At 27.0% G+C, this 15,873-nt stretch overlaps 2 protein-coding genes across 8 annotated transcripts; both read right to left on the reverse strand.

Annotated features, from left to right (window-relative positions):
• Window positions 1–90: 90 nt before the first annotated feature.
• Window positions 91–6,654, reverse strand: LOC105198468 (odorant receptor 4-like). Of its 7 annotated transcripts, XM_039453070.1 has the most exons (7): window positions 6,430–6,654; window positions 6,124–6,251; window positions 5,845–5,943; window positions 4,442–4,777; window positions 2,134–2,338; window positions 1,868–2,023; window positions 91–1,623 (listed from the first exon to the last, which is right to left on the reverse strand). In XM_039453070.1, exons 2-7 carry the CDS (start codon window positions 6,204–6,206, stop codon window positions 1,567–1,569), a joined length of 936 nt encoding a protein of 311 aa, XP_039309004.1. In that variant the 5' UTR covers window positions 6,207–6,251; window positions 6,430–6,654; the 3' UTR covers window positions 91–1,566. The 7 variants fall into 7 exon arrangements, with proteins under 7 accessions (XP_039309004.1, XP_039309006.1, XP_039309001.1 ...); XM_039453072.1 differs by lacking the exon at window positions 5,845–5,943; XM_039453067.1 differs by having other exon boundaries at window positions 2,284–2,338; window positions 5,845–6,251.
• A 531-nt stretch (window positions 6,655–7,185) lies between these two features.
• Window positions 7,186–15,858, reverse strand: LOC105198469. The gene is made up of 9 exons (XM_039452830.1): window positions 15,163–15,858; window positions 14,396–14,734; window positions 13,886–14,081; window positions 13,405–13,635; window positions 11,900–12,267; window positions 10,905–11,240; window positions 10,396–10,600; window positions 9,211–9,366; window positions 7,186–7,463 (listed from the first exon to the last, which is right to left on the reverse strand). The coding sequence occupies exons 1-9, from the start codon at window positions 15,543–15,545 to the stop codon at window positions 7,416–7,418; spliced, it is 2,262 nt and encodes a 753-aa protein (XP_039308764.1). The 5' UTR covers window positions 15,546–15,858; the 3' UTR covers window positions 7,186–7,415.
• Window positions 15,859–15,873: the final 15 nt, after the last annotated feature.

Below are 15,873 nucleotides of genomic sequence, written 5' to 3' on the forward strand. Positions count from 1 at the left end.
TTTTTTATTATTTTATTCTGTTCTATTTTTATAAAAATTTAATAATTATATTTTTTATTGTTTACTTATGTTACTTACATATTTTGTATTTAAAAGAATTTCCTAACAATTATAAGTAAATATTTTTATAGATATTTACCATAAAGAATTTAAAAAATTAAAAAAATCAAATTACTACGAAAAAATATTTTGATTTAAACAACCATAACTGATAAATATTAGCACGCAATGAAATCTTTAGGATGACTGGCGAATGTCAACTGTCTATAGCCTTACGGATCGAATTTCTTAGCTGTGGCTATCCAGTGTCCACACTCTTACCCTACACAATGGACAATTACTCTATTATTTATTTTACAACGTATCCCTCACAAATTCTCTCATGAAATAATTTTTTTATAACTCAACATGTAATACGTACATATGCAAGAGCAAAATTTACGTGCACGCCGCAAGACGACGTAGGGTAATTATATATACGTATAGTATAATGCAACAAGTTTTTCGTAGGGTAAATGAAATACAGGATAATAAAATATTGAATAGTTGATTATAGTATACCTTTGTAAAGTATTAGCGTAGTAGTATTATACTCGGATAATATATAATCTTCGATATCGAAACTTAAATTCTTGCTATATTTAAATTTTTTGAGAGTCAGTTAAAAGTCTAAACTTCCTGTTTAACTATAGATGTTTCTCATACATCGATAATACTTATAATACTTCAATCACCCTTCCTTTTAATTTTCTTTTATTTATAAAGTCATAACATCGAACCGCAATATTCATTTTATAAATATATTTCTACAAATATATACGTAAGAAAAGATTGCTAATGCTTAGTAAAGAATAGTTACCAAATGCTCTTTTCACTCAAAATATTTTTTATTTTAGTACTGATTTATACAGAAATGAACGTTGAAAATTTAACTTGATGTTTCAAATACTTGTAAAAAGAATTATAATAATGTTATAATAAATTAATGTTATTGGTAAAAGATTAAACAACCTTTTACCAGTAACATATTAATTTATTATAAACTGTTTTGTAACATGCTGTAAGATTTAGGCAACCTTTCCATAAATTTTTTAAACCGTATAAAAATATCAAATTTACGAATTAAGATAAAAATATAATGAATTATTAATTTATATATATTAATAGCCAATTACGCCGAATTTGTTTTCAGCGACCAAAAGTTCATCAGAAAATATTTTGCTTATTCAGGTCCCGAAAAAAAGTCTATTTTTGTATGGTTATGTAATAGAATTATAATCATGCAATGTAAATAAAACTCACATTTTAAAATAAGGTATTAAAAATTATTATACAAATATTTCAGTTTTTTTTGTTTATGATATTAATAATACAAGAGTTAATTATCAGTATTAAATAAAACTTTATATATATATATATATATATATATATATATATATATATATATATATAAGATATTTATGTCCACATATTTGTGACATGGATTCACATTGTATAATATGTCACCGATATTTTTACTCCTACATATGTTCAATGTGATTCTTTTTTTGCTACTGAATGCGTCCATTATGATCCTTGCGTTTGTTGAAGTATGTTATAAGCTGAATATGACGTCTTAAGCAACTAAAACAGAAATTATTTCTAACGTTATTTGAACAAGTTGACATTATATTTTTTTAAATACATTTATAATAGATGATTAATTATAATTCTTTTTTATTATATACACTAAACATTTAAATTATTATTAACATAAATCAAATTTTAATTTAAAAAGATTTTTTATTAAGAAAGATAAAAATATGTTTGATATCGAAACTTAAATTAGCCTCTGTTTAATTATAAAGTGAAAAATTTCGATACTGACACCTACAAATGAATCCAGATTCATAGAAATAACACTGGCACTTGTAAATTCGATTGGTACTGCAGCACGTCTCACGATCATTAGTAAAGCTTTTTGACCGTTTTCATTAAACTTAAACCATTCCATTTCGAATACATTATTTATCAACTGCCGACTCTATATTTAATAATTAAATATCTACTAATTATTTTATCTTTTATAACTTATACTAAATAATTTGAATAAAAATAGATATTCAATAAATAGATCTTCAATAATCCACATACTCTTAATTTAACTTCATTCCCGTACCAACAATAAAAAAAGATTTGTGATAGCATAGAGCACGTATATAATATCAATTGCATATACTTTGTTTTTAATGCTGTTGACTTGGTAAATTGATACAAATTAAAACACATCACCAATGTACTCACAACAAACTGGATAAATATAGTTAGTCTAAATTTTTCATTCACTATACTAGCAAACCTAAAATTAATAAAAAATTACTTTAAAATTGAACATATACACATGTAAACTTAAGAAACGTAAAATAAAAATCGTACAAAATTTATAGATAAAAATCGCACAAAAATTATAAAAACTTTTAATTAATGTACATAATATACATCAATTAAAAATATATAAGTATGTATAATTCAGTAAACAAATGTATCTGATAGAAAAAATTTCATACCTTGAAAAACCTAAGTGTTGATATTTTTAAATAATACTGAAAATTTGTGCTATGTATGAATATATCGTAAAAGAAGGTCGAGTAGTATCGGACAACGGCTGATATTGAACATAAATTGTTTAAAATTTTAGACGCGTATAACAATATCATCTTATTAGTAAGTCTTTCTGTACTTGAGAGTAGAAATCTCTCCAACAAAGGCAATGATGTGTGCAAATTATTATGCATTTTGTTGTGTAACAATTATTTATATTGGCATGAAATAATTTCACCAACCAGTCACATCATTAAATGTAAGTCAAATATCATTTTTTATTCACTAATATGTATAAACAGTAGGAGTGTGCGGGTACCTGAGATTTCGAGTTCGAGTCGGGTCGAGAATTTTTTTCGAGATCGGGTCAGGACCCGAAAGTTCGTAAAGTTTGGGTATCTAAAACTTACGGGTACTCGAAATCGAGTCGAGACTCGAAATCGAATCGGGTCGGATCCCGAAATTGAGTCAGGACTTAAAATCGAAATGGAATCCCAAAATTTTATAAATTTTGAGTACTCGGATTTAAAGTCGGGTCAAGTAGCAGTCAGAGATCTAGATATTTTAAACACTGATGTGAGAAAAAAGTTATTAATTTTACGTAAAGCATTTCGTTTATATTGAATTACTAAATTTGAATACTGCCAATGAAATATTTACTTACAGTACATAAGTATTTACTTAATAAAAAATAATAATTAAATTAGTCTCTCCTTGTACTAAATAAATATATATTTACGTTTGAAGAAAATTTTATTGGGGCAATATTCAAACAAATGATTATTAAAATTCAGTAATTTTTTTCTTGCATCAGTGTATAAAGTATTTAAATCTCTGACAACTGCTTGACACGACTTTAGATCCGAGTACTCAAAATTTACAAAATTTTAGAATTTTGTCTCGATTTCGAGTCCCGACCCGATTTTGGGACTCGACTCAATTTCGGGTACCCGTAAGTCTCGAGTACCCGAACTTTACGAACTTTCGGGACCTGACTCAATCCAGAAAAAAAATCCCAACCCGACTCGAAACTCGGGTACTTGTAATTTCGGGTACCCATACACCGCTAATAATTCTAGCATTCTATTATTCTTTAAGTTATAGGTTTAAAATCCTTCTTATTTTATAAAGCTGCTTATTTCACACGTTATTTTTACGTTAAAAATTATTTGGGCATATCAGATAACCTAGGCTGCATTCGAAAACATCACTCGAGTGTCCCTGAGCATTTTATTCTTATTCACCGAATGTTAAACAAAGATAAAATGATACACGAAGACATTCAGATAATGTTTTCGAACGCATCTATAATTAGCAAAACTTGACATTTAACTACTATTTTTTGTTCTGCATAAAAATAGGGAAGATACGAGGCAAATGGAAAGAAGATAGCATAATATTAGCTATTAAGAAAATAAGAAATAAAAAAAATAAAAGAATTCAAATTAATATTCTGTTAGGTATACATTGGAAAAGTACTTTAGGAGATAGATTAAAATGTATTATACGTACAGTTCCTGCAAAACAAATTAAAATTAGAAATATTAAAATTTGCTTTAAATACACTATAATCATAAAAATTATATAAATCGCTATATTATTTCTAAAAGATTAAGATCTACCCTTCAATTTAAAAAGTAGGAAAATGTAATGCATTTATAGATGTAAAAATCTTGACTATTTTTATTTTAGAAAAATATGATTAAAAGAATGTTTTAGTATGAGAATAATGCTTAATATCATATATGTATATTTAATTTTTGCCGTACAAGAAAAAAAGCTTAAGGTGTCCGATACAACCCGATCTTTTTTTACAACTAAATAATAACAAATGTATTTATTTCTAGTGTTGGAAACAAACTTGAATATATGGTTGTGATGAAGAACACACTCGCGAAGAATGTTGGGATTGCGTGCGCTTTTTCTCAAACGGTATTCCAGTATCTCTATCTGACAGCAAATGTGCACCAGAAATCCACATATGAGACTGTCGCAAGCCACGTGATGTACAGATCCCATTGTAAAACTTATCAATTGATGAGCATATACGAGTGGAAAAAGTTGCGGCGAAGTATAATCGAACGGTAACCATCCTCGAAAGGTCAGATTTCCTTTTCTGTATTCCGTTAATAATGAAGTCACAGCAACAGATAGACACGTTGTCTCGACCAGGATAGTATAGTGAAGCGTATTTGACCTGTAAAATGACTATAGACGTTTTCGCGTTTCACTTTTTATTCAACATTTTCATCAATTATTAATAATCTGTTTAAAAGTGAGTTTGATTATTACTAGTAAAAATAATGCAATTAACAAAAGTGAAAATTACTGGCTTGGCGTTTCGTTTTTTCCACTAGTAAAACCAGTAGACAATCTCAAATAGTCCGCAACGTCGTAAAGATTTTCAGGTTTAAAATTGCGGACATTTCAACGTTATCGTAAACTTGTAGTATAACATTGCAAAAATCTTTTGTAACTTCCATACAATATTACAATTTTCACTTCTGCCAACTGCATTACTTTTACTTGTAATAACCAAACTTATTTTTGAACAAAGGATAAACGTCGCGTTTGATTTTATTTGTTTATCTGAATTAAAAGCAAAAAAACTTAACTCTAGAGTGAATTTTCAAGAGCTAATTCAAGTTTTCTAGATGGAAACGTGTCTGTATTATTGCTAACATATTGCTTGCATTATAGTATATATTGCTATTAGATTTGTAACAATTGAGTCCGCTATTTTGTCATATTGCTGACAATGCGAGATAACTTTAATGCTACTTTCTTGCCGTTAAACTGCTAACAATACATATATAGCAATGCAAATATCTCTGTATGTTGTTTCAGTTCAAAACCGTTAAAAACGAAGATATGGCAAGCAGCATAAGCAATTACAAATTTAAGAGATTTTACTGAAACACAATTTGTTATCTGGGTTAGTACAATTTTTCTACAAAGATTTTAATAGCTTAAAATAACATTTAATAAAATTTTTACATTTATATAATTTTAGAGTATTAGTCTAGTTATTTGAACATATGGTAACTTATAAAGTAGAAGAAAATGTAAAAAAAATTCTTAAACTTTAAAAAATTTTTGATTTTGTAAATAAATTTTTACTTAAAATAGTATTAATGTGAAAAAATATGAATAGCACTCCAAAATAATATAAGATCGTGCAACTAATTTTAATTTTAATTATACTTTAGTTATGCATATATTATTGTCCAATACAGCAGTTATCAAGCTAATCGAAATACTTACTGTATGAGTTTTTCGAATTTCTGTCGAATCTTCAGCTCGTCCGGTTCAACCGGTTTGAACGGTTTACTCGTAAGAATTTCGATTAACATCTTAATGTTACTGCGATTTACCAATAGAGCGAACATCTTACAGCAAGAAACGATCATAGCGAGTAGCACATAGAAATTATCGGTGAAATCGTCGGAATTATCGACGATCATAATAAGGTCCACCAATTGCGATAGCATAAATGTATGTATTAATAACATTACGAAAATCGTATACACATGATAAACTAACCGTTTGTACGAGGTTGGCCAGGAATCCAGTCGTGCGCAACCACAAATCGCCATTATTTTAAATGTTAATGCCAGTATAAGCATCTTTAATATGTATATATTCTTCGATGTTGTCTACTAATGTATTTCCTTCACAATAATAATAATAAATAATTTATTTTATATTTTATACACACATATGGTATATTCAAAACACATATATCTCTCTTTTTTATCTTTTTGAATCTTAAAAAATTGAAATAAAAAACAATTTTTATTCTAAAATTAATCAGTTAAATTTCAACAATTCTGTAGCACAAGTACTCACCAAATTAATCGCTCACAAATGTATATACAGAAACAAACGTAAAATGGTAACTAAATTACATTTTAAATAAAAATTTTCTTGTATGATATTAGATAATATGAGAAAGTTCATATGATAAGACAAATAATCTCGTTATAAAATTTGATACGCGCAATAAAATCTTGCGACAAACTGACGCTCTTCAAACGTCTGCCTATAACTTCACGGTCTTTCGGCAATAATACAGTTTATCCAACTATTCCCTTCGACAACTTTATTATTCAGTAAATTACAATCGCTTTTCACAAAATACTACTTTCATACAGACGGCTAAACGCAGACTTGATAATATTACGATATTATGACATAATAGTACTTCATGAGAATTGTGTTTTGTGTTATTACACGTTAGAAAACAGAGCCAAGGAATAAAAAATAATAACCCTCGAATGTCACGAACCGAGCTCTGCATACCTTCCCTTCATAAAGTATTAACGTTGACAATACTTCAACGTATACTTCAACCGAAAGATATTTAATTCATGAAGGTGCGGCGTAAATTTGTCATATTGCTATACAGATGACAAATTTTTCTCTCTTGTATTGATTTCTGCTGCTTTCTGATTTCTGATAGTCTATATGACGTACGCACATAACATGTAGTAAAATAACACTCAAATACGTACGAGTATATTTCGTTTAACGTGCATGTAAAACAACATCGTATAATCAATTGCAGTAAAGGTAAAGGTTCTAATATTCTAAGTAACAACACAATTTTTAAATTTTTTTAAATATTTTTCTATTCAAATACTATAATGATTTCTATTTAAATGCTATTGTAATTACAAGAGTTATATATCATCTTCGAATAAAATTATTTACCGTAAGTTAATATTTTTGAATACGTACTAAATATTAATCATCAAATAAACTGCAATCGTTTTAGTCACAAACTTGCATTGGAATAAAGTGTATTTTTCCTCTATTTTGTCTTTCTGCTGCTCTTACACTTGTTTCAGTATGTTGTAAGCCGAATACGATGTCTTGAGTAACTGTAATTAAAATTATTAAATTAACTCTGAAAATTCCGAGTTACAATTGTATGGGTTGTCCAAAAAATTTATGCCGTTTTTTTCGTAGATGACTTTGAAGGCAAATTCGAGGAAGTTATTTCAATGCAATGTGTCAGATGCGTATGTATTTTGACAAGTGACATTTCGACGCATATTTAGTGATATTAGTTATTACATTTAAATAAAAACATTCCTCTTGGCATCAGTTTGCAGATGAAAGGAAATAATGTATTTTTTCGGTGCATTATGCTTTTTAATTTTCGTTAAGGCAAAATGCGACACAAACTCGAAAAAAAATATGTATTGTGTACGAAAAGGATGCTGTAAGCAAACGCATGTGTCAGAAGTGGTTCGCTAAATTTCGTTCAGAAAAAATAAATTGAAGTTCTATTTGGCCAATTATCACAAATGTTGATCAAATAACAGCTACAATCAATTCCGATCGGCAAATCACAGTTCGAGAGATCGCACCAAGGTTAAAAATTGGCAACTGTTTCCGAACTGTTTCCAAAATTTTTAATTCAAATTTTTCTAGAAAATCGGCACAAACTTTCCGTAACATTTTATATAAGTAACAAGTTACTTATGTTATTTATAATTTCCTGTTTAATAATGTAACTATTATATAACAAGTGTGTTACATAACAATTACATTGTTGAATAAGATATTACAACTAACATTTATATAAATAACTTATTGTTTGCATAGGAAGGACATTTAAATGAACATATAACCGACATTTGTTTATACTGAAAATTAGTTTATATTTAAAAATATGTAAAATGTCTTTTAATGTTTTATCTTTAAATTTGTATTTCATGCGTGATTATTTTATTTATGCAAAATGTAAAGGAAAGTTGCTAATATTGACATAGACTTCTTAAAATGACACTTCCTTATTTCTCAGAAACTAAACGTTGAAATATATTAATAAATATTAAAAACATGATCTGCTAAGATAATTAAAGAAATAAAAAAATCCATAATTCATACATTCTCTTTTTTTATATAAAATCTATAAAAATATATTCTTTAAAAACAAGAATAAAAATTACATGGCTTTCTGTTACAAATTCCTTATTTTAAACAAACAATAGTGAATATATTTTAATATCGTTTTACATGTTTGTACTTTTATAAAATTGTTTTCTTTACATCTTTCTGTTTTTTTTTCTTTTTTTTTTTTTATAGTACGGTTTTAAACATAAACTCATCGTGTAACGTAAACCGGTACACTTCTTTTTATGTCATATACATCGATAAATATCATGTTGATAAATATGTTATTGCACAATTTACAATTTATTTATAAGTATCTTTTTTTTGATAAATTGCATATTTAACTATAAAAATATATTTTTTTATCTAGTTTATAAATTTAATTCATAATTAATTCCTTTATTACAGGACTGTGTCTAAATTCTACTATTACTATGTAAAGATACTTTCTAGTTTATATTTATTTCAAAGGTTTATTTTTAACTTTTGTTTAGGAGTTTTTGTATAATCTAAAATCAAAGTAGTATATCAATATTAGCAATCTTCCTCTATTAAATATTTAATTTACTCTTAATATAATGTGTAATTCTACGTTTAATAATGTTGTTTCGTTTAATTACGTTTTATTGAATAATGTCTTTTAAAAGAAATTAATTTAAATAGATTTAATATTAAATTATTTATTGTATAATTTTGGCTATTTATACAATAAATTTTGACACTAACACCCACGAATGAATCGAGATTCATCGAGATAACGTAAGCACTGGTGAGCTCGATTGGCTTTGAACTTCGTCTCATAATCATTAATAAAGAGTGTTTAGTATGTTTATTTAATTCGCACCACTCCATTTCAAATATGCTGTGGACCAGATGACGACTCTATATTTAACAATTTAAAGCCTATTATTTATTTACTTTATGCGCAGCATGCGATATTAAATGCTCCAATAACAAACAATATAAAATTAAAAGAGAATTTTAGCTCTGAATAATTAACTAAATTAAATAAAGTATAAGATTGCCGTAAGAACCTCTCGCATAATTATTGTGGAATAAATTTATTGCAAGATATTTTTCAAATTATATTTTTAAGTATTGTTGTTACATGCGGTAATTATCATTAAGCATTGCAAGAAATATCTACATAAATTCAACTGGAATAATACTATCATATTGGATGAAGAAGCTCATCTTAATAAATGCTTGGTATCAAAAGCTATTCACATAAAAATGCAGCCTAATAGCTTAAATCTGCAAAGTGACACAAAATTTCTTTGCGGTTATTAACGATTTCAAGGCGAGATGAGAAATACCGTTACATCTCGGTTTGGTGATGTATCGCCGTTGTTGAAAAATAGAAGTGTGTAATTGCTTGTGTATATATTTTGCTCGCCTATGAAATAACTCTTGTAAAAGCATAGAGACCCATCATAGATTGGCAGTTTGCTCTTTTTTTTCTATTTTACGTGAGTGTAAATGTTACAGTAACCAACGAAAAACTTCTATTTATTTTCTTATTTTCTTCAAATTATTCAGGTTTACAGCTGTTACTTTTTTATACCAAAAATTTTTTTATTAGTAATGGCAAAGACGCGATAACTCAATTTTTTAAATCAAATGACTTACGATTATAGAGCGAATAATCGAGCTGGAAAACATAGAGTTTTATAACTAAATAAGAAGAGGTTGGACAATAAGAATATTTTTGCACTGAGAAGGAATCACCCAATCCGAGTGTCAAAGCATTTGCGGTTCGTTAATACCATCTTTCCGTTTATGTCACATTATTATTGTTTACAAGGGTGACACATGTAACAACAAATATAATTATCTTACAATTTTTTTCTTCTGCAATAATTATGCGAGAGGCTCTTACAAAGAATATCAGTTTCAAATATATATACATACCTTCAACATAACTTCATTACCATACCAGCAATAAAAAAAGATCTGTGTTAACATGCAGCCCATGTACATTATTAATTGAATGTACTGTGCTCTTAACGCAGTTGACTTCGTAAATTGATAAAGATTAAAACATACTACCAATGTACTCACAATAAACTGTATGAGGATAGTCACTCTAAATTTTTCATTTACCAAATGGGCAAATCTAAAATTCAAATCGAATAATCTAACTTTCTTTAAATATAACGTGAAAATTTCAGTTATGAGAATTATTGAATAAAGTAAAATATTTTGTAAAAAAGTATAAATAAAAAAAGTTATTAATTAAAAATGTAAAATTATATAGTGTAACAAAAATATTTATTATTTCCAAAAGTTTGAAAAATCATACTCTATTTCTTCTTTAAATAATACAAATAATAGTTACTAATAATGGCATTCTAATGTTAGAGATACATGTAAATTATTTGTATTGTACGTATATGTAATATCAATTGCGTAAAACCAACTTGAATACATGATTGTGCTGCAAGACAGATTCGCGAAGAATATTCTGATCGTGCGCAACTTTTCGTAAACGACACTCGATTATTTCTATCTGACAACAAATGTGCACCAACAGTCCACATATTAGACCGTCACAAGCAACATGGAGAACAGATCCGGCTGTCAGACTTATCAATTGGTGCGCGTATACGATGCGAAACAGTAACGATGAGGAATAGTTAAAGGGCAGCCATGCCCTGAATGTCAATCTTCCTTTCCTGAATTCTGTCAGCAATGACGTCACGGCAATGCATAGACATGTTGTTTCAACCCAAAACGCGTATACAAGCGTGTTTGTCCTATAAGATGACTACAGAGATTTTTCCGCTTCATTTTTAATTCAATTTTTACTTGAATGTTAGCTTTATAGTTTACGATATTTCTTTGTAATCATATACTTATTTTTATGTCAAAAAAGCTAGCCATAATACGGTATCACAATTAACATACATAAGCCAGATAAGCATTATCACTTAATAAAAAATTATTATAAAAATTATAAACAACTATTATCATATACATAATATGCAAGTTATGTAAATATTTTAAAATATTTAAATATTCTAAACATTTTTAATTAATTTAAAAAGTAATAAATTTAACTTATTATGGCTAAAAAAATCAACAAAATTGATTTCTAAAACTTGTGCATAATATGCTACTTAAATGTTTGTTTATGTAATTATTAGGTGTGCAAGTTAATTCAGCGTCTTTATACATTCGATGTCCTATATAAGTTTCAAAATTACTTTCCCACTTCTTTGCAATTGCAAGTATGGACGTATGCTTGATAAATAGAAAAACAAAATTATAAAAAAATATTAGAAATTATTTCAAATCATATTTAATTTCTATTTAACTTTTTATAAATACATTTAAAACTTTATGAAAAGATGGTACTGAATTAACTTGCACACTAATATATTTTATATATCACAAATTGTTTAATGATACTCACTGTACATGTTTATCGAATTTCTGCTGAATTTCAATTTCATCGGACTGGACCGGTTTACACGGTTTCCTTACAAGAATATCAATTAACATCGCAATATTACTGCGATTTATCAACAGAGTGAACATCTTACAGCAGGAAACAATCATTGCCAGTAGCATGTAAAAATTATCGGTAAAATCGTTGGCATTGTCCACGGTCAAAATTAGATCCATTAATTGCGATAGCATAAACGTATGTATAAGCAGCATTATGAAAATAGTGTATACATGATAAACTAACCGTTTATACGGTGTAGTCCAGGAATCCGGTACCCAGCATCCACAAATCATTAATATTCTGAACGTAACATCTAATATTCGCATTTTTAATTTTCAATTTGCTTCTGTCGAAATTATCAATGACTGTTCTCTAAATAAAGCGTATGCTCGTAAACCATTTTTTAGAGATTATAATATTTTCTTTACTTGTTCTTATTTTAAATAAAATTTCAGATATATATTTTGCAATATACAATAATTATTTAAAAATGTACGTATACAATGAATTTTATTGACAGTTAAAAATTATAACTCAGTCAACAATTTTCACAATTTACTAATTCAAGTAATATTATATTAAAAATGTTTTCTCAGAAAATATTGTGGTGCATAGTGAACTGTTGAGGGAGACTGACGATCATAGAACGTCTATAGCCCTACGATCTTCCCAATAATAATACGCTTTGCTTAACTTCCCCCTTTACATGCCAGAATTTTTATTATTCAGATTGTTACGTCCTTCATGTAATAATATTTTTATGTATCCCAGCTGCTCATATGCAATTTTTTCTATTTGATAAATATAGATCTAATATTTCATTTCGACATACTAATCTACCTTTTAAGAAATAAAATATTAGATAGTAAAGCTACAGAGTACAAAGCTGATAATCAAAAGTTCTAAATGATGCAATATTCCATATAGTAATATCAGAAGACATTTAATTTATTTTTAAATTGAAGCATAAGTGGTAACAAATTTTATTGCTCCGTATTGATCTTTGCGATGGCAGTTACTAATCGAACATTTTATAACTTCCAATTATATTGAAGAAAACTCTGCGTACATATAGGTACTAATATGTGGATAATAAAAATATGAATACAAACCGAATGTTAATGAAGAAATTGTTGAGTATTCAAAAAATATGTAATACAAACAATAATGCAAAATTTAAATTAATATGTCAAAATGATTATATAAAAATTAATTAAGTATAAATTAATTATCAATATATTGAACGAAACAATTTATTTTAATTCCTAACTTTATATGCACAATTTTATATGTTTGAGAAAAATCTGTATAACATAGAAAATATAACAAAATTGTTTTTCTAATTAGCTTTGTCATTTTGCGTTTGCTGAAGTATGTTGTAGGTCGAATACGATGTCTTAAGCAACTGCAACATACAAAGTTAACTTGTTCCATCAATTTCAAAAAATTTATTTAATATGTTAAAGTTTATACTTTATAAGCAAGTTAATTGACGTTTTTTTAATTATCGTAAAATAATATTGTGATATTGTGTTTATACTAACACCCACAAATGAATCCAAATTCATGGGTATAACGTAAGCACTACTAAATTCGATTGGTATTTTACCACGTAGTGCGATTGTTAATAAGTCCTTTCTTGTATTTTGTTCTAACGTAAACCATTCTATTTCAAATAAGTCATTGACTAATTGTAGACTCTACTTAAAAAAGACATTTATTTATTAATATTATATAATAAAGTATTATTAAAATAAAATAAAAAAATCATATGAGTAATATTGATATTACAGATGTATTTTTAAACATTTAAAAAATTTTGTATTTAGTATATATAAAAATAAAATACACGTATTTGTCAGTAATTTATTTGTATATTTATTAATATAAAATGTTATTAAATTAGACGAAGCATTAGCATAGGAATATTTATTTCAAAACAGCCCATACCTTCAATTTGACTTCATTTCCGTACCAGCAATATAAAAAAATTTGTGTCAACATGCACGACATGTACATTCCTAATTCAACAAATTTTCCACTTGTCTTGGTCAACTGATATAAAGTAAAGCACACCACTAACGTACTTACTATGAACTGAAAGGTGATAGTAAATCTGAATTTTTTGTTCAATAAAAAAGCAAATCTGAAATTAATTAAATACGTTTTAACATATTTTATTAAAAAATTTAACAGATATATTATATAAAAGATACAATAGTAAAAAAATTATTACGGAATATATATTTTTAATTTGAATATACTTAAAAAAATAAAAATTAAATGTAGAAAAGCACAAAAAATATATTAAATACAAATATAGTTCTTTAAACAAAAAAAAAATATTTTGCTATACTTGCTTATACATAAAAGATTCAATTTAAAATTATGCACAATCGCAAAGAAATTATAAAGAAGAATAAGAGAAATTTGATTATAATAATAATTATTAAAACGAACTTAAATAGAAGATTGTGTTGAATAACACAGTTGCGAAGTATTTTTGGATTATGTACAATATTTTTCAAACGACAACTTAATATCTCTAGTTGACAGCATATATGCAACAATAATCCACAAATAAGACCATCGCAAGCAACATGTAAGACAGATCCAACTGTCAAACTTATTAATTGATGGAAATACGTAAAATGGAAAAGCGTTGTCGAAGAGTAGTAATCGAATGGCAGCCACGCTCTGAATGTTAATTTTTCTTTCCTGTAATCCGTGAGCAATGATGCTACCGCCGTAGATGCGCATGTTAATTCAACCAGAATCATATAATATAGAGTGTTTGTCCTGTAAAGTAGCTGCATGCGTTTTATTTTAATACTCAATGCGTTTTATAATGTTAACTCTCTTTTTTTTTAATTGAAAAAATTTTTTAATTAAAAAATTAATGATACAAATTTTTAATTTTGTATAATTATAAAAAATTTTAATAAAAAGAACATATATTATTAAATATTAACTTTATGTCAAAAGAATAATATTATATCCTACATAAATAAAAAGTATATTGCAAAATTCCTAACAAAATTGACCATTGAAAAATAATACCGTCTAATAAAAAATTAAATAATTAATTGAGAAGTCATTATAGATCCTAATAAAATTTTACATTAATTTTTTTCATAAAAAATATAAAGTACAAAGATTATAAATTCTTAAATACATTATTAACTGTAAAATGCAAATAAAAAATAATTATTTTGTAATATACTTACTCAATTAATTTGTCGTATCTCTGTTGTATTTCTACTTCGACCGGATCGCATGCTCTGCACGGTCCGTTTATGAGAATGTCTGTTAGCGTAGCGATGTTACTACGATTTATTAACAGACTAAACATTTTGAAACAGGAAACAATCATGGCAAGCAGCATGTAAAAATTATCCGTAAAATCATCCGGATTGTTGACGGTCAAAATTATATCCAAAAGTTGCGACAATGTAAACGTATTTATCAGTAAGAGTATAAAAACAGTGTACACGTGATACATCAAACGTCTATGCGGAGACGTCCAAGAATCCGGTATCCAGCAACCGCAACTCGATAAAATTTTAAATGTAAATCCTAATACGCACATTTTAGCTTTAACTTTGCCCATCTTTTCACATCAAAGAATTGTTTCTTACGACGTAGGTAACTTATCGAAGATATTGCATTTTCTATTTCTGATTTCCAATAACAGTAAGATTGCAATGATACAATTATTATTAATTGATTTAACAAATTATACACTCAATGTTATTAAGAAAACTAATTGTTGTTAATCTCTTTGAGAAATAAACAATTTCGTTATAAATAACTGTACTGTAATGATAGAATCAATAGTAATAGAGTTTTATAGCGACGCAGACTGAAATCTTGAGAGACTGACGATCTTCATGTCTATAGTCCCTCTCACAATCGCAATAATACGATATGCTCAATTT

Source organism: Solenopsis invicta, chromosome 8 (genome assembly GCF_016802725.1).
Source record: "Solenopsis invicta isolate M01_SB chromosome 8, UNIL_Sinv_3.0, whole genome shotgun sequence".
Lineage (NCBI taxonomy): Eukaryota > Metazoa > Arthropoda > Insecta > Hymenoptera > Formicidae > Solenopsis > Solenopsis invicta.